We start from the raw sequence: 18860 nt of genomic DNA, 5'->3' as shown, positions 1-18860 counted from the left end.
GAGCCACGGAGGGGCCGGTTCAGCTCCACCTCGGCCCCCCCAGCCCAGGCTCAGCCACAGGGCCGGTGGCAGGGCAGCGTGCAGAGCGTGGCCCCCGGGCTGAACTAGCGCCCGACGCGCAGGGTCCCCCGGCTGGTGCAGGGTCCCCTGGCCACCATGGGGTGCCAGGGCTGCCAGCCCGGCGAGGGACGACAGCTGATGGCCGAGTCGGAGCGGCCGGGAGCCGCGCAGCCGGGGACAAGCATGACCTTGCAGTGACACAGGGAGCACCATGCTGGGCCATGCCGTGGCTGGGGAACATGAGCCGAGCAGCTGCACAGCGCTTGGCCGGGGGCCGAGGGGCACGGGTTGCCGGTGGCCAGTGTGCAGACCTGCTTTGAGCCACCCCACAAAGACCCTCCCAGGCAAGCGTGGCCAGCTAGCTCCAAAAACAAAATGCCTTCCTGGGGGGATAAAAAAAAAAAGAAAAAAAAAAAAAAAAAAGAAAGAGACAGCTTCAACCAAGAAATAGCCACAGGCAAGTTTTGTTTTTAAAGCATTTTTATTTTGTTCATTTTGAATTGAATTTTTATGTGATTTGTTTCACTGAAAATGGACACATTTTGAAATACCATGTGTTCCCTCCTCTCTGCCCAGAGGGAGGTTGGCTGCTGACCCAGAGCAGTGAGCTGTGGGGCTGCTCCTGCTGAGGAGGGATGCACCACAAGCTCTTCATTTTCCATAGCTTTGCACCTTTTCCAAAGGAAAGACAGTTCTCAGAAAGGGGGAAGCCTAAAGCAAAATACCCACCTGTCTCCTGTACCTGGTATTGATTTTATTGCACCTGGCAAAAAAGAGGTATTGATTTTATTGCACCTGCTGGGGGAGGCAGAGGAAGAAAAACAAGATTTCCTTCCACCATTTTTTTTTTTAAATAAAACTAATGTCATCCCTACAACCAATGCAACCTATCACCCCTGTGGGGGTATCAGGCTAGCACTCGCTTCTCTTGCTGTGTCTTCCCAAGAGCCTCTTGAACAACCAGCGCCTGCAAGAGCCCCATTCAGGCCTGGCACAGGACCCCACCATGCCCTGGCTGCATCAGCATGCTTGGAGCAGGTTGCTATTCCTGCAGCATTCCTCCACCACCTCCCTCAGCGGGCTGCAAGAATAATCTGCCTGCTGCACAGGTCGGCACCATGAGCCAGGCCTGCTCCGCTGCCGCGCAGCCCCGAGGGGGCTCGGCCCTCAAACACAAGCACGCGATGCTCCACCATTTTGGCGGCCACCCTCTGCACACGAAATGGTGGCAGGCGCAGCTGCACCCGTCAGTGGCTGCCATTGCATGCAGATCTACTGATTACATCCCAGTTGTCACGCCACTCAGTGAGAAGTGAAGCTAAATTAGAGCAACTAATTGCACCTCTTTGAAACAATCAGGATGACAAATCAGTGGTAATCTCTTCAGTTCTAGAGGGAAGCTATTGCGGCTCACTTACAAGGATTAATCAGCTTTTCATCAGTGTTATTATACCCACGCTGCCTCAGGAGGAGCCCCGAGGCCACGCCGGCTGGGCTCACACCACAGGAACACCAAGGCTTGTGGCCTCTGGTGGAGAAGGCAAGCATGGTGGAGAAGGCAAGCACCGCCAGGTCGCCCTCACTCCCGGCCCTCGTCCACACTAGCAAGGCTGCCAGCTCTCAGGCTGTTGCATCCGTTGCTCAGCACAGAGGAGATCCTGCCTGGTGGGTGTCCAGACATTGCACTGCACCAGGCAGGAGGGACCAGGGCTGGGCTCCAGGAGCTAAGGCAGCTCTGTGCTCAGCGCAGGCAGCCTAGGTGAGATGGCCGACCCACAGGGGACATGGGACACAAGGAACAGCAAGCGGGGTATCACAAGAGGGGCACCAAGGCCACCCTGCTGCCACAGAAACCACATTGACCAACTCTGCCAGCTCAGCCAAAGGCCCTGGGACCACACGCTGCCGGGACCTGGACAGCAGAGGATGGGGAGCAAGGTGGCAACCTGGAGCTGGGGACAAGCTGGGCACAGCAGAGCAACAGTGCAACAGCCATGGCAGGAAGGAAACCAGCACAGCCACAGGGTTTCTCTTATGCCAGGTGACCATTTTGTTTCCCATGGCCATTTAAACTCTTTGTTAGATATATGGGAAGCCTAGAGGCTCAAGTCTTGAGTGCATCCCTATCAGAACGACTCTCTAATACACAAAACCATCTCAATTACTGCAGTGGCATGTTAGAGATCGGACAGGGAGAAATAACTATATGGTATCTCTCTCTTCTACGTAACAAGTTGCAGGAGATACCCTGGTACACCCTCCCCAGAGCACACTGAAGGTTTGCTCCACATGTCTTGGGGTTAGTGCCACCAGCACTGCTCTGGGTCCATCATCTGGGGTTGCTTCAGGGAAATCCCACGCACCGCGTTGAGCTGGAGCTGTCAGCAAGCAGTGCTGGTGCCTTTCAATTCTTCACCACCTGCAGTCAGCAGAAAAGCACTCAGCAGCGACCCTCCTTGGCTGATGCTCAACATCCAGAGGACACAGGCTGCTAGGGATGAAGGACCTAGGCTGGGTTCTCCCAGCCCTACCACTGCTCCATGGCATGACTATGCCCAAACAAGCCACTTTCTGCTCAACAAAAGCTCAAAGAGCAGTCTGTCATGGGAACAGATACATCAGCTTCTGCACTTCCACTGCATTTGAGGTAATCCCAGAGCACTTTGCATCCCACAGATGTTATGACCAATGGTGGCAGAGAGTTTTTACTGAAAATGCCCAAGACCTTGTGCTGCATCCAGTGATGGTGCCCCTTGGCCAAGGCCCAGGAGGGAAGGACTCCTGAGGGAAGAAAAGCAACTCATGATACAACTCCATGGACAAACTAACCCACTTGCTTTTTGTGGACTCTTTTTCTTACTATCAGAGGTCTTCCCCTGGTCCACAAGGGCTCACCTGTCCGGCCAAGCAGGAACTAAACACACAAGCATGAGCGAGCGTGGGGTGCGTGAGGAGGAGAGGGGAAGGCCGTGGTGCTGTTGCGAAAACCCCTGGAGACAAATCTTGCTCTTTCATGCACTCAGACCAACAGGCCTTGGAGCCCTGGATGAGAGGCTGAAGGCCTGCACGTGGCTCTGCTCTGTCCTGGAAAAAATTCTGTGGAGGGCACGTGGCATTTCAGTCCCCTGTTTCAGTTTACAGAAGCACGGGTCACTCCGTTCCCTCCCTACTGCAGCCCTGCTCTCTCTGGCAAAGGGGTTGATGCAGGGCTGCGGAGAAGCCCCCGCCCAGCTTTTCTCAGGGGAGTTGCACAGGGATGGATTTGCAGCACCTACATGCTGGTCCTTGCTTGGGCAGGTGTCTATCATAGACCCCAGCCCATTACCACCCTGGAAGCTGAGCAGAAGGCGGAGCAGTGCCTAGTGAGACTTTGCTGCTGCTGCCCCAGCTGCATCCCCTTTGTGGTTGAGGAAAAGGCCCTTCCTACAGGAGGGCTGGTCAGCATCTCCAGCCAGGTCCAAGTCCTACGCTTCGCGCTGTCACTCCAGAAAACACCTTTGGGAGGCAGTCTCTGTGAAAGCAGTTGGCTGGTGGCATTCATGCAATTAAGTTAGCACTCCCAAAGTGGTACCAGCCCCCAGCATACCCCCACAAACCTACATACACCCCACCTAACTCTCTCCACCAGCATGACCATGGTGCACCTGCCTGTCGGCAAAGGCTGGCTGAAACTCGTGTCCATCCTGCCTCCCGCTGGAAGCCTACCAGGTCTACCAGACGTTGGGCACGGTGCTCACTTAGGTGCAGGTCAGTGCCGCTGCCAGGGAGCCTGCCCAGTGCAGCAGCTCCGAGTGGGAAGCTGCCCAGCCATGCAGTGGAAAATGGTCCTTGGAGTCCAGGAGACAGTCAGCAACAAGGCCGGCACGGTGCTGTATGGGGGCACTGTCCGAGTGGGTGTCCGCCTGGTTCTGGGACGAATCACCACCTGCAAGGGAAGGAGAGCAGATGGGATTAGCAAAACTCGGCCGTGGTCATGGAAGCCCAGCTCCCAGCAGCTCCATTTGGCTTCAGACCCAGTCCCTGCTCAGTCAGGAGAAAGGCTGACGTTAAGGGTCATGAATAGGAGCCTGATGCAGCATCTTCCATGGGAAAAATATCAGACTGCAGCCCATTGCTCCAGGCCCATGAAGGGCCTCCAGACTGTGCTGGTGTCCTATGGCACACATGCCAACACACCAGGACCCAGAGCAGTTTAGCTCAGCTCTCCTGTCGCGATCTCATGCACAACAGCTCTGTGCCAGCTCTGCTACGTTACAGCACTTGGATTGCACCATAAAAATGCAATGATACACTTGAGTTACATAAAGATCTAACTCTTGGAGGAGAAAGGGCTCTTGACATTTCCCCATGGCAGGCTTTTTAGGGTACATTAGGAGTGCTAAAACCATGGATGGAAACTGCACAGGAAGGTGAGCAAGCCAGGCGTCAGGGCCCTCCTAAACAGTCAAACTGAAACTGCTGAAAAACGTACAAGAAAATGGAAATCTGCTGCACGTGCCTGCAATCAAAAGAACTCGAGAACATGTTTATATACTGTAAATGTACACTATATAGCATACATAATTACAATTTCGCTTTCCCGTTGGCATTTGTGTGGGCACACACCAAGTATAACATACATAAAATACTACAGAGAGATATATTTAAGTCATCTTCATGTGCACATACAGAAAGCATCCAGGCAACAAATTTCTCCTAGTGAATTCAAAGCGCTGAACCAGGAGCTATCCTTAAGAACAGCAGAGCCCTCTTTAACTCATCGTCTCTCACACCAGAACAAGTACATCTGAATTCTTATTTTTTTTGCCCTCTGAATACCAAACTCTCTCCTACCCGAGTTATTAGAACTTGCCTTTCTGCTTTTGGGGCTTTGATGCACACAGTTTACTCTGCGGCACATTTTGAACTGCCCACAAAAGACAGTGTGATAAAGAAGCTCGGTTAGAAAGCTGTATCTACTCTGCTCCAGATGGATTCTCTGCAGATTCCCGCTCACAGCTTTACTCGGGCCAAGTCAATTAGAAATGTCTGAAAGTCAAAGCATCGCTCCTGCACATGATCTCTGGGAGTCTCCCAGTGTATTCCGTAATTTGGGCTCACAAACACAATCCTTCCCTCGTGCGCTGCAGTCGTTGCCCATAACAAAGATGTTTCAGATCAAAGGAAAGGGTTAACCCCCATGCAGTCATCGCATTGAGTCTTGGAGGTCTGAGTGCTGCCAACTCCTGAAAAATGGCCACCAGGCAAGCTGCTGAGAATAATCAGAATAAGATTGGAAGGTGTCCACATCAATCAATCACTTGTTGACAGATGACTGGAAGCCCCCACTGTGACCATGGACAGCTGACCAACTCTCGGCTTAAGCTGAAGTCTAACATTAGCCTGTTTGTTTCGTGTGGGTGGCTCCTACGTTATGACCTTAATAGTCAATCAATCTTGCAATGAGTAGTCTGTCTGGCAGAAACATTAATTATCCATACTATTCATGCATTGAAAAGCTTTATCTTCAAAAACTTAGCGTCACTTAGTGAGGAATAACAGAACCCAGAGCAAGAAAATAAGCCCAGCCTCAGTTCCTAAGGGGGGAACTGGACGGCAGGGACAAGCTCCTGAGGCTGCTGCAGCCCTGACCACCACCGAGGATCAGGAGCACTCAGGGCAGGGCTTGGCCTTGCTTTTATTCCTGGTACCTATTCAGGCAGCTTAGAGACTGCTGCTCTCACACCAGCAACTGCTGGAATCGGTGCCAAGAGGAAGACGAGGGGGAGAGATATAAAAGGACAACAAACACACATCAATTAAACCTTGCAAGCTGTTAGTCACACTAGTTAATAAGTTCTTTCTATCTGTAAAGTGCTCTTAGTGACAAATCCTTTAACTGGCACTCAGAGCATTATTATGGCTTTCAAGATGCCTCTGTCTTTCATGTGCAGCTTCTTGTACACATGTGAGTGCTCCCTGTTGCGCAGTCTGTTTACACTAGTTGTGGGAAGACATCATCAAAGCAAACTGAAAGCAACACTAAATGCTTGAGAAAAACAGAATTCATTCACTCCTGCCTGCTCCGAAATCGCCTTTCAATTTGTTTAGAGGCAGCGGTCGCAGCAAACCTCAGTGGCAGCAGGGAGGAGACGGGGACCCAGGCTGGCACAGCCAGTGTTTGGCCTCTCCAGGTCATTGCCACTGAAAGCACCCAGCTCCCCCGGCACCAGGCAGAGTCCAGGCCCCCTCCCTGCCAGCTGTGACACGGCGATCACGTCTCCAGCAACAAGGAGCAAGGAGCCACTCAGCCCCTTCTGGGACCAGGGGTCCGGAGCACAGCATTCTGTGCACCAGAACTGTGCTCAGTGTGGCATCCCCTGTGCCTGGGCAGTGGGAACAGGAGCAATGCCTTGGGGCTCTTTCCCCAGGGAACCCCCTAGGGGTGCTGGGCAGACACACCCCACCCCCCCACCCCACCCCACCCCATCCCCTTCCACAGCCTCTTTCATCAGCCTCCTTGTCCTCCCTCGCCATTGCACCCAGGCACATTCACCCCAGCCCTCCCTGTGCCATAGGGGACACGGAGGATGTCACAGGATTTCTTCCAAAAAGCTAAAACCAGACAGAGCTTCAAGCTAGGTGAAGGAAGGAGAAGAGGCACCATGCTCGGGAGGGATGCTCCTGCCTTGCTCACTGCCCTGCTGTGGCTGGAGCAGCCGGGCAGCCCCGCACTCCGGCACGACTCTGGGGCAGAGTTCTGCGGGAGCAGCACGGGGCAGACTCACTGAGCCACCAGAGGACAACGTGCCTGTGCAAGGCCACTGTAAAAGCTCTGCAAGGACACCCTTTTCCCAAACTTTGAAATACTCCCACTTCAGAGGGGACCTGTCTCTGCTGCCCTGGGCACGGAGGTGGCTGGGGCAGGGTCCCCAACACCAGGTGGTGCTCAGCAGGGTGAGGTCACAGCAACTCTCCAAGGACCAGAAGGTTTGGTGCCAGCTCCAGAGGTCCTGTATTGCAGAGATCTGGCGCAGCAGGAAGGGAGCTGGGCTGTGGTGCAGTCCCCCTGGTGCAGGCAGATACCAGGTCATGGCTAGCTTTCGCCCCTCTCCTAATGCTACAAATTAATTACGCTCTTCACCCACCACTGCAGAGGAAACAGCAAAGATGTCTAACGGATGTGGGCCAGGTTCATACTGGAGTTGCTATGGCGTTGGTATGGCCATTTCAGAGCAAGACATCCCTTCGGAGACGACATCAGGAGCCAGCTGGGTGCCAGGACACGTCACATCCATCATCCCTCACAGCAGACTCGCACTGCCCTTCTCCCCTGGTTTAACACAGGCCCTTGTGCATGCCATGCTGTGCGTTCAGGCAGGGGGCTTCATCATTAAACCCTTGTAACCTAAGAGGAGTTACCACTACAAAAACAACACCCTAGGCTAAAGCTCTGCCCATTCTGCCCAGATATAGGGATACGGAGACACTACTGCATGCATGCTCTGCATCTTATACACTGCCAAATGCTCTTGCACTCAACAGCAAAGGCAGCCCAGGCCCCACACCTTGCACTGGATGGATGGTACACAGTGAACATCAGCGGGTGCCCCACAGGGCAGGACACAGAAGCCCCTTCAATACTGGCCTCTTTAGGCAAGAGCAACAAGAAGTTGGGTCCACCAGCACCCTATGTAGCACAAAACTCGACCAACATGCCAAGAGAGCAATATGGGATGTGCAACAGTGGGCAACCACACTGGCACGGGGGATGCTGGGGACCCAACCCCAACTGCCATGCCCGGGGCCAGTGGCTGTACAGAGCACAGCTCTGTGGGACTCACTTATGGAAACCATCTTCTCTTTAGTCAAAGTCAAAGCAATTAGGCCTCTGCAATGTTAGATTAAAAAAGAGACAGCTAATCGGAGACGGTCCATAATCTTTCACACTTGGGCTGCTAAAGCAGGCCACAATTCAGCAAGCCTTGTCTGGACTGATTATATTTCCTGAAAAATGAACAGTAACTCTTGTGTAGAAGCAAGTTATGTTTCTGCAAACTCTCTTCCACACAAATTAAAGTATTAATCACCTTAATAAACATTAATGTGGAATGGTCATTCATTAAATTCAGGAAAATACACACCCTCAAAGCAATCATTTCACAATTTTTGTACCCAGCACACTCACAACACAGCACTTGTGCTCCTCTGAGCACAGCACGCCCCGAGCCGGCGGGCGCCCGATGCCTCCCAGCTCCACCCGGTGCCCACTTGCTGGTGGGCAGCGCAGCCGTGCACCGAGCGCTGCACAGCCAAGCCCAGGCACGGGCCTGGCAGCAGGAGCAGCACTGCTGCCTGCCTTCACCGTCATCATTTCAGTGCCACACCGTGATCTTCCAGGGATGCAAACAGAACAGCACAGTCTGCCAGTACAGTCAAGGAAGCAAAAAAAAAGGGGGTACAAAAGTAACAGCAGACATTTCATTAAGCCTCCCTTTTAAGCACAAAGCCACCACTTTTCAGCTCTGCTGGTAACGGCATCTAGCGCTGCCCGAGCAGTCACAAAGCAGGCCTGCCTTCAGACCAGGCAGCCCTGTTTGCACACACAAGCGCCGTCCCCAGGAGCCCCCTGCAGAGCCCTGCCTGTGTGCAGCAGAGGAGATAACCAGCCGGCTGCTCGCTGGCTCTGCTGTGCCCACCCTGTAGCCAGCTCTTGCTGCCAAACACTATGTGCAAAGAGGGGTCTAGAAAGTTTGTGTCCACACCTTCCTTCAGATAGCACAGCTAGTGATGTACAGCAAGGAGCCAAAAGAAAGGGACATTTCTAGTGCCATAAGGCCCCCATACCTCCAAAAGCCAGGGCTGCCAATGGCTCTTCACCAAATGCCTTCCACGGTTGTGTCGCCAATTCCCTGTATCACCACGCATGACCAGTTACCCATTGTACGTGGGGCAAACCTCCCATGCATCCCATGGTGCAACGCACACACGCGTGGTACCTGTTTCTGCTCCATATTGAGCAGCTGCTCCCGGAGCAAAGTCCCCACTGACATGAACATGAGCACAAGCGAGGATTGCTCCAGAGAGCCCTGCCCAGGGATGAGCTATCTGCAGCACGGACCCAGAGCAGGACTCTGCCACAGCAGCGAATGGAGCCAGTGGGTCAGGCTGTGACTCTGGCTTGACTGCACCTCCAGCCAGCTCTGCTCAGCCACCACACGCCAGCTTGGCTGCCCATGCTTATGGCTCCAAATCTGTATTGAGTGCCCACATCATCATCACAGCACTAGGTGCTGCACGTGTGAGTGGCACTCGTAAGGCCACGCTAATGGTGAACGTGGCCCAGCGTCTCCCAAAACACAGCACGCCGCTGGAGGCCGGCCTTTGATGGCGTCTCCCTGTTTGCTGAGCAGCGCAACTCAGAGCCTTGCTCAACACGGCATCTATCTGTGCGCTCCTCCGGCAGCATGCCCCGGGGACGGAGCGGGGCCGTGCAGCCGAGAAGCGAGGCGGCAGCAGAGGCGTTTGGGAAGCCTCCAGGCTATCAGTTGCACACGATAGTGTTAGATCTCCTGCCCCAGAAGGTCCTCAGTGCAACCTGGCCTCCTCTGGCTGGCTCAGGGCTTCACAGCCGGTGTCAAGTGGCAACTTTCTGGATTCTGACCTTGTTGGAATTTGCTCCTGGGGGGGGACACGCCAGTCCATAAAGTTCCCATTAGTGTAAAAGCAGATGTAAGCACTTTGTTGGCAGAGTTCAGCAGCAGGGAAGCCTGCAGTTGATCAGTTCTGCCTCACTGGTCACTGCAGTCAACAGGAATTACTACAGAGGATTTCTGTGCCCCCTCTCCCAAAGCCCACCCCTCTCCAAAAAAGATTTAAAGAAGCCAGCCAAGCTCAGGCACCACTCCAATATAACGCAATAAATCTGCGTGATGCATGCCAAGGGGAGTTGGCCCCATCCAGGAACAGCCAGCAGGAGAGCAGAGTGAATTTGTTTATTGTATGAAACGAACCTAACCATGGGGACTGGATGTCGCTCAATGTGAGGAGCAAGTGGCTCTGGGGCCTCTGAGCCAAGCAGCTCCACACAAAACCGAGGTGTGGGTGGGTGGCAGCTGGGACTGCCTTTGCCACTGGCTCCCCACAAGGACAGCAGACGCCTGGCACCCCAGATCTTCCACAGCCAGGGACCATCACCTCCCCTTCCCACGGGCAACAAGGATGCAAGGGGATGGCCAGGGCCTGCAACACCGCCCTGGGCTGGGGGCCTGAGCGCAGCCCTGCCAGGACCCCAACCACCCCGTGGGGTCTGCGAGCCGCAGCGCCCAGCTGGAGGGAGCGGAAAAGGTGTCAGTAAAGAGGGCACACTGCTGCTGCCGGCTCTTTGGGGCCATGGTGCTTCCCGACGGAGGCAGAGCGGGATTGCCAGTACCACAGGGTGCCGCGGCTTGCAGCGCTGCCTCCTCAGCGCCCAGTGTTCCCTCTCCATCACATCGCACCGAGAACCAGCACTGGCTGACCTGGTTTCAGCTAGTTTTCCTTAATGATTAACACTCTCTGGGCCCCTGCTCACTCTGTTATTCTCACCAAATTAAAGAGCAGTCCCGGATCCTCGTTAGATTTGCTCACATTTGAGCAGTGTCATGTGGTCAGCAGCCCATGGCAATACACTAAATTAAAGGCCTAATGCAGAATCCACCTACAAGCCTGACAACTAATGAATCGAGGGCTTCAGGCCCCAGAGGACCCGCGCTGGGATGAAGCCACTTCACACCGAGTCAGAGCAGAAGTGCAGTCCCTGGGCTGTCATTCAGAAATAAAGAGTTGTTTAATTTTATTCACTGCAGGACACAGAAACAACAGCATCTCTGTAACTAACAGCTGGTTTGCCAGAGAGCCAGGCAGCGACGACCCCTCTCGGCGCCGATCCCTGGAGCACGGTGGCTCCTGCCTGCACACCGTAGGTGCCAACAAATAAACTCCCACTTGGTTTCAATAAACTGGGTTTGAGTCCCTGGCACAGAAAAGCTGACTTGCCTATGGTCAAAATGAATACCTCTGCCGATCCCTCCAAACCAACACTGGCTGCACGACTTGACTACCTTCCTGGCCCCGCATGGCCCTTCCTCCATGCCGGCACACACCGCTCCCCAAACGAAGGGCGCAAGGGAGCACAGCCACCTGTGGGCAGCACCCAGACCTCACAGGTAAGCGTCGCTGCCTGCGGGCATCAGTTGACACTGATTCCGGTTACATGTGAGAAAAACACTGCAGCTCCCACTTTGGGCTTTTAGACCCTTCTCCCCATCCTCCAGTGGGGCAAGCGGTGGATGTAAACACTTGGGCCAATGCAGCGACCATCAATTTTGCTCTGAAGCATTTCAGGTTGGAGCTGGAGTCTGGAAAGGTTCAGCCTGTTGCATCAGACAGCTCAGCCCTGCAAAGGTCAGGGCTGTTTTGGTAAGGAAATGTTTGCTGAAACCTTCCCCTCCCCCAGATCCCTGCTCTCAGCCTCACGCTCACACACTTACGCATGCACACTCACACCACACCACACACACCCTGCTCCAGCCTACAGAAATGGAGAAGCTACTCAAAGTGACACTGCTCTTCACAGAAAACACATGCGTGTCCTGAAGTCACGAACACCACAGCAGCTGCACAGCACTCCCAAGGCACGGTGCACAGAGCAGATCATAACGTTAGGGTTAGTGGTATTTTTTCACTCTCTCACACCAGAGAGAGCCAGTCCCTCTCCCAGTGAACAGTCAAGTGAGCCCAGGGCAAAACCAGTGTTGAAGGACAGCTCATGTTCCTAGCTGACCCCTTGGTCCCCTCTGCATGCTGGCACCAGTGGGAATCGCTGCTCCCCCAGCAGGGTACCAAAGGGCTGCCAGGTGTCAGGGAAAATCCAAACCCCAGCAGACCAGACCCACCACAGACCAAAGAAGAGGCTGGTTAGGAATACCTGTACAGAGGAAACCCCTCCCTTGAGACAGAGTCACCTCCTTACCGCCAATCCACAATCTCTTCTGCATTTCTTCCTGTTACCCCAAAGCCGGGAGGCTTCACAGTAAATGGCACTCTGACCCCCAGCAGAAGGGTTACCCTGGCAGGCTTCAGCTGCAGCTCGCCCACCGCAATGCCGCGCAGGGCTGCTCTGCTCCTGCATCGGGAAATGGCTGGCCATGGATCACCTCTGCAAAGCCACCAAAAGGCAGGAAAGCTGAGAGCAGCACAGCCCCCAGTGGTGGGTCAGACTGAGGGGGGGACCCCAAACCAGCAGCTCTCAAGGGTAGGCATGATGGTGCCTGGGCAGGGCAGGGGAGGCAGAAACTCTGCAGCAGGCAGTGGGCTGCAGCCCAACTGGGCACTGCTCCACCCCAGCACGGCCGGGTGCGCAGGCACAGGATCTGCAAAGTTGGCTATTCAAGTCCAGTCTGATTTAAATGCTTAAATTGTTTTAAATGCTGGCGTCATACATAAAACACCCCTGAGGATCCCAGTCTCACTGCCAGGGCTCACCCAAGCCTGGGTGTCCATTGTGCCTCTAGCACAGGACAGCCTTTGGATGCCAGCATCCCTGGAGCCCTGCTCAGCCACGGCTCCTGTGCTGGGCCTGCTCCTCTGGAAGGGGGGCATGGGTGAGCAGTCACTGCTGGAAGCAGCTATTTCCTAATTGCTGAGCAGTCTCTGATGTCCAAAGATGCAAACGCAATTTTACAACAGGCGGCTGTACTGAAGGTTCCTCATTGAAAAATGCAGCTATTTATATGACACTTATAAATGTGTGCACACAATGAACTCAGGAAAGCTTTGTGCCTGAATACTGTCAACACTCTGACAACATTTTTATTATACTAGCAAAGAATTTGTTTTGTTGCTGCTTAATTGGGAATCAATACAGGGCCTATGTTTAATTACATTCCCTATTTCAGAATGGTTGGGGGATCAGTCGGTCTTTTTTTTTCTCCCTACAGAGATTAGGGACTTTGTATTTAGGATTCAGAGAGCACAGAGACTGCCTATAGGAGAGAACAGCCCCCTTAAAGAAATGGACGTACTTAGCGGGATCATTATTAACCATAAACAACTCACGTGAAGGAAGGTCAGAAGCACACTTACCCTTTACCATCTGTAAACAACCAATTATTCAGCTCATCAAACAAAATAATGCACAAGTATTTACATACATGTGATGCTTGTGCACACACATGTGTGTGCATCTGGCGTAGCTCGAGGAAGCCCCGTGCTGGGACATGAGCCTGTGCAAAATCCGGACGGGGTAAGTCAGCGCACAAGTGACAGACGAACCGCCCTCCTCCAGCGGCAGACCCCCTCTCACCAAGGGAAGAAGGCAGCTGGCCCACTGTGCAGCGAGGCCGGGTATCTAACAAGGTGTACTCGCTGGCAGGCAGCAGCACTGCTGCTCGGCTTGGGGGCAGGGATGCGCGTATGAGCAGCGTGCAAATGGTGGGGATATAAATAACAATATCCTGCGCTGTCTCAGAGACAGCTGTGTGGTAACTCTTACAATTACTTGCTTGTAAATGGCAACCTTTACATGTGCTTGACTTGTGACATCTTTACGCGCTCCATCTCCGGAGAGCTCCTGGTGCGGCTTGGCGGAGCTGCCTCCCACCGCAGTGCCGGCACTCCTGCTGCCGTACCAAGGCCAGCCCAGCCGGGACGCATGGCACTGGGGGGTCCTACCCCCCTGCTTTGCCATGGGGCAGTGCCTCTGCGCCCACCCCTCGTGCCCCTGCTCCAGCTGGGAGCCCACTGCCCAGGGAGAGGTGATCTCCGGCCAGGTGTGTGCTCCGACTGCCACCATCCACTGCATGGTTCAGGTGGGCGTGCTCACGGACCTAAACCTCCCGCCTCATCTCCAACGTACAGGTAGACCAGTGGCACAAGGAGAAAGTAACATACTCTGTGGCTGGTCCGAAATGCCTCAGTGCATCCTTACAAAGAAGTGGCTGTTTGAAAACCCATGCCAGAAAGCACTGTGCTGTGGACACAGGTCACTGAAATCTACAGCTTTTGGGGGACAAGAGGCTGCTCCCCAGTAACCCTCCAACACACCATATTGGGGGGGGCTCTGCAGACGTGTGGCTTGGCTGCTCAGAGTGGGTGTGCGGTGCTGGGAGCAGCCAGCAGCAACTGGGAAGGGAGAGGGCTGGGAAACCCAGTGATGGGCTGTATCATGGCCACCCCTCCCAGCCACACACGCCAGCTTCCCTCTCCTCTCTGCTGCTGGCAATCAATTCATCCTCTGTACGTGAGGACAGCGGGGCAAGGAGTAGCACATAAGGCTGAGATGTGTTTATTTGATGCTGGTACACAGCCTACCCACCCCATGTTTCTCCATCTGGACAAAGCATGACCACTTCTCTAAAGCAATTGTTTCATCCCTAATGCGAGAGCTGCATTTTAGCATTAATTTTTTTTTCCTAGACAGACTTCAATCTCATTAATTTTAAGATACTCTAAGCTCTCTTTAGTGGTCTCTAACATAATTCTCCTAACTTAGATACACTAGATAGAAGTAGCCAATCCTGTTCATAATTGTATATATGGCCAGCAATTCAAATTCACTTCCCCTGATTTAATGTCCTATTTGTATTCTATCAATAAATGAAGTTCTCAGGACCATACTTAAATGGAAGCAGCACTATGCTCTGATAGCCAAAGCCAGCAAAAAAAATTTCATCGCTAAACCAAAACGTCTTGTAGTATATGATTCCTTGACTTATTGTTCTCTCCTCTTCACTGCACTTGAATATTAAATGTTGTATTAATAGCTCACTCTTAATTATCCATGAGTAATGTACTACAACCAGGAAATTAATGGAGGGAAGCACCACAAAAATGGAAAAAATTCTCACTATCCCCAATACATTTTCAAACAGCCTGTGAGAGGAAGGGAGACACACACACTGCCTTGAACACAGCCAGACAAAAGACCAGCACTGGGGAGGGGTCCACTGCTGAACCCCTGTGAACAGAACTCCTTGCCCCTCTGGACATTGCTCACCGTGGGAAGGAGATTGTGAGCAGGGGTACAATAATGGTCATATAAATCTGGGGATGGCCTAGAGAGGGGAGGGCAGGGGTAACCGCTGTCTCTGTCCTGAAGCGCCAGATGGAGGAGATGATGAGTGAGACCAGAGTGAGAAATTCAAGATTGTTGGAATGGAAAATGGTATGGAAAAGGAAGACTTTTCCAAAAACGCAGAGTTCAGCTCTGGACTTCACTGCTGCAGGAAGGTGTTGCCATCTGAACTTGAAAAGACTGATAAAGGACTGGGTGTTTTTATGGATAATGTGGATTCTCGGAGTTAAACATCACAGCCGAGAAGCATGGGAGGAGATGCTACACCCCTCATATCATCACCATGGTTTAATGTGCTCCCCAAAGGGCACCCGAGAGGGACAACCCCTCGGCTCTGCTGGGACATCTTTCCTTCCTGGGGCCAAGGGCCCAGCTCAAACCCCGAGCTCAGTGGGGGCAGGACAGACCCACAGTATTCATCGGTTCCTTGGTTTTGCGGGGGTTTGCATCCCATGGACATAGGCCCACAGGCTGAGACGACAGAGCCATTTCACGGGCTGGAGCAGCCAGGCATGCCTTGATCTGGGGGTGCAGCTCGGCGCTCACCCACCTAAATCCCATGCTGGGTGCCCAGGTGCTATCAGCCCCCTTTCAACTCGCCCACACTTAGAAACTGAGCCCTTTAAGATGTCACCACTGACATGCACATAAGGCATGGACCATATATATCATCCCTCTCAACGTATTGCCCTATTTTGAATGTCTTTGCCTCCATAGGTCAAAACATGGCAGTCACACTGGCTGCAGGCCATGCAGAAGGCAACACACCTATTCCTCTCCCACCATCAGCATGACCTCCATTCACTGGAGCATCTCAGGTCTGTGGAATCAGAACCGAGCTTTCTAAATAACGCTCTTGGCAATAGCACTGCCAGTGATGGACACCACGAGGACAGATGGAGAGCCAGCAGATGGACAGACAGACCGACCCATGAGCAGGAAGACCTCAGACAGCAAAAGCTGCTTTGTAAGTAAAACCAACAGCCTGCCTTCTGGAGCAGCACTCTCTAACTGGGCTGTGATGCAGCCTCACAAGAGCAGATGACAACTGGCACTGAAGAAGAACCAGGCAATAATATTCCTTTAACTGCACCACTAGAAATATTGCCCGAGGGAGAGAAATGTTGCAAAAGTTGTCTGTACCCTAATGCAAAGCACAGGAATCAAAGCTCTGGTACCCTGATCAGCTCTGAACTTTGTAAACCTAATTTATTGAACTGCTCAGCACAGGGAAGGGAATTAGTTACTTTGTCTCTTACTCAATACCAGCATTAAAAAATTAACAGGCCATTACTAAGTTTTCTTTGCATTTCTGCCTATTACAGTGTTATTTAACGACCCGGGGCTCTGCTCTGAGCTCAGCACTGTTGCCGGGGGTCCCCTGAGGACAGCACAGGCTGAACCGCCCTGCAGCAGGCTGTCATTCTGCACCCTGGCACAGACCATGCCACCCAGAGGGCTACGCTGTCGGATGTCCCCAGAGAGTGCTGCGCCACAAAGCCATGACACAGTGCCTCTGCCACCGAGCTGGGATGCCAGGGACACCACCAGCATAGCTTCTGCAAGGCAGCCTGGGGCTGTGGCCAGCAGGGCCACAGCAGCATCCACCTCCACGGGTGCAATCCCAGGGCTGCTCCAGAAGAGTGAAACGGTGAAGTGTCTAATTAAATATGTGCCTCCCACTGCTGGAGCCCTGCAGCAGCCATGAATTATGCAGCGGCTCACTTACATGTCAGCAGGATCACAATATTGATGAGTTATCCCGTGTGTAATCTGATAAAAACCAAGATAAACTCAGCAAAAATTGAGTGTAATATGATCCTTTCCTTTCAATAAACAATTTCCAGCCCTGCGTTGGGAGTGTCTCTGTGCTCCCCTCTCTCCCGGGGCTCTCTCCTCACCTCAGGCAGCCCAACCCGGCGGCTCCTCAATATGGCCTAACACCAGCATGAATAAGCAGCCAAGCTGGCGGCATTAACCTACAAGCTGCGAGACAGCGCTGGGTGTCTGCGAAGCACTACCTGGGGGATACTTCTGTGCCATATGGAATTAGAGGCTGGTGCTCTCCGCAGCGCCGGTGCATTCCACAAGGTCTGCGTTTTGGCATTTAGATTAATGCTGTAGACAGGGAGGAAGAAGTTGCCATGTCTCATGCTGACTCCCTCCTCTCCGTCTGAGCAAATGACGGATGGCAGAGTGCAACTCCCACTCGGAAATGCTTTCCAGTGCTCGCGCAGACCCAGGTCCAACTCTGGCTCCCATGGCAAGCCGACGGCTTTATAATCCTGGCCCAGATGCTTTCGGTACCCTGGGAACAGTAAGCATCACAGGTTCCCGCCCTCAGCGGAAACGCATCCCTCAAGAAACACCACGAGGAGAGGAGGCGAGACGAGGACAGAGGATGCCGCTCCTTGCCCCAGTGCTTCCCTGGTGTGGCAGGAACTGGTGCTGCTCACCCCAAACTCAGGGAGACCTTTAGAGGGACCCTGACCCCCTGAGGGAAGGCAGTGCCCCTCCGCACGGCTGCTCCCCAAGGCTGGAGAGCCAAGTCTGCCCCTCTTCCAGAGAGAGCCAATGCCAACGAACAGCAAGCAAAGAGACTGTCCTCTTGGGGACATGCACCGGACTCTCCTCAGCACTGTCTCGGTCATAGTGCCTTCCTACCACCAGCTGCAGAAGCGTAACAAAACAACCACTTCATTAACAACAAACAACGTATGAAGTACAGACACAGAGGTTACACTGGCTGCCAGGTTTGCCACCTTCAGGAGGTAGCATAGGAATACCGCGTAGCAAAGTGGGAGCCAGCAGCAAAGGGGACTCCGGAGCCTGCCAGACACCGCCTGGAGCTGGGAGCCCTGCATCCACCCATAAACCCAGCACCATCCCCAGTGTTGGCGGGTTCTTGCAGAAGCGGTGATCGTAAGTAGGCTTGTTTGACCTTCTCCTGAGGAACATTCAGTGCAGAGCACAACAGCAAAGCTTCAAAAGCAGAGTACTGCTATTTTTCTTTTAAGATAATATTTCAAATCCATAACTTACATAAAGGGAGAGACAGGAAAGCAGAAAGACAGGTAAAGAATCAAACTGGTGAGACAAGAGAAAGACAGGAAGAAAGGGATCTTCCCAAGAGAACCAAGAAACTGCAGAAAAGGACCAGTAAACCTTAATGACTTTCATGAACGCAAAGGCCCCCGTATCAGAGCGAGCGCCCAGCTCTGCTGCTCTTCTCTCCAGACCTCTCTCCAGCATGCGGGAGGGCATCAGCAGGACGAACCCCCGGCTGAAATACCTCCGGAGGGGGGGAGGGAGGGCCGGATGACAACACTGCGCAGTCAGCACCACGTGCCCCGCCGGCCGCAGGCAGCCCCTGGGCTCTCCACAGCCACAAGTTCCTCCGGTTCAGCCCTGGCCGTTGCAGAAGGGATCTGGATCCAGCCAGGTCCTCCTTGCCCTGAAGGCTGCTTCCCATTGTGCCCGGGGGGGTCTCAGAGGCGTCAGGCTGATGCTGGCCCAGCAGTCGGGGGAACTGCGGCGAGCCGGGGGGCTCAGGCTGGCCCAGCACCCTCGCAGGGGCATTCAGCCCTGCGGATAAGCCTACAGGGAGGGACAGGAATGGTGCTGTCTGGAGACGCTTCATTTCACAGATGTGTGTGTCTGTGTGCAAGAGAGAAACTTTCACAGTTTTACTGCTTTTCAAATATTT

At 53.4% G+C, this 18860-nt stretch overlaps 1 protein-coding gene across 1 annotated transcript in view; it reads right to left on the bottom strand.

The window, feature by feature from the left end:
* Positions 1 to 532: 532 nt before the first annotated feature.
* MN1 (MN1 proto-oncogene, transcriptional regulator) overlaps positions 533 to 18860 on the bottom strand; it is a 114634-nt gene continuing 96306 nt past the window's right edge. Inside the window, exons 2-3 of the mRNA XM_064466759.1 lie at positions 3766 to 3985; positions 533 to 2841 (exon numbers count right to left, since the gene is read on the bottom strand). Of these exons, the coding sequence (XP_064322829.1) occupies positions 3798 to 3985 (188 nt within the window). The 3' untranslated portion in view covers positions 533 to 2841; positions 3766 to 3797. The remainder of the gene's footprint in view (positions 2842 to 3765; positions 3986 to 18860) is intronic.

This window comes from Phalacrocorax carbo, chromosome 15, assembly GCF_963921805.1.
Source record: "Phalacrocorax carbo chromosome 15, bPhaCar2.1, whole genome shotgun sequence".
NCBI classification, from domain to species: domain Eukaryota; kingdom Metazoa; phylum Chordata; class Aves; order Suliformes; family Phalacrocoracidae; genus Phalacrocorax; species Phalacrocorax carbo.
Note: the sequence above shows the minus strand (reverse complement) of the source record. Positions and strands in the feature narration are given on the sequence as shown.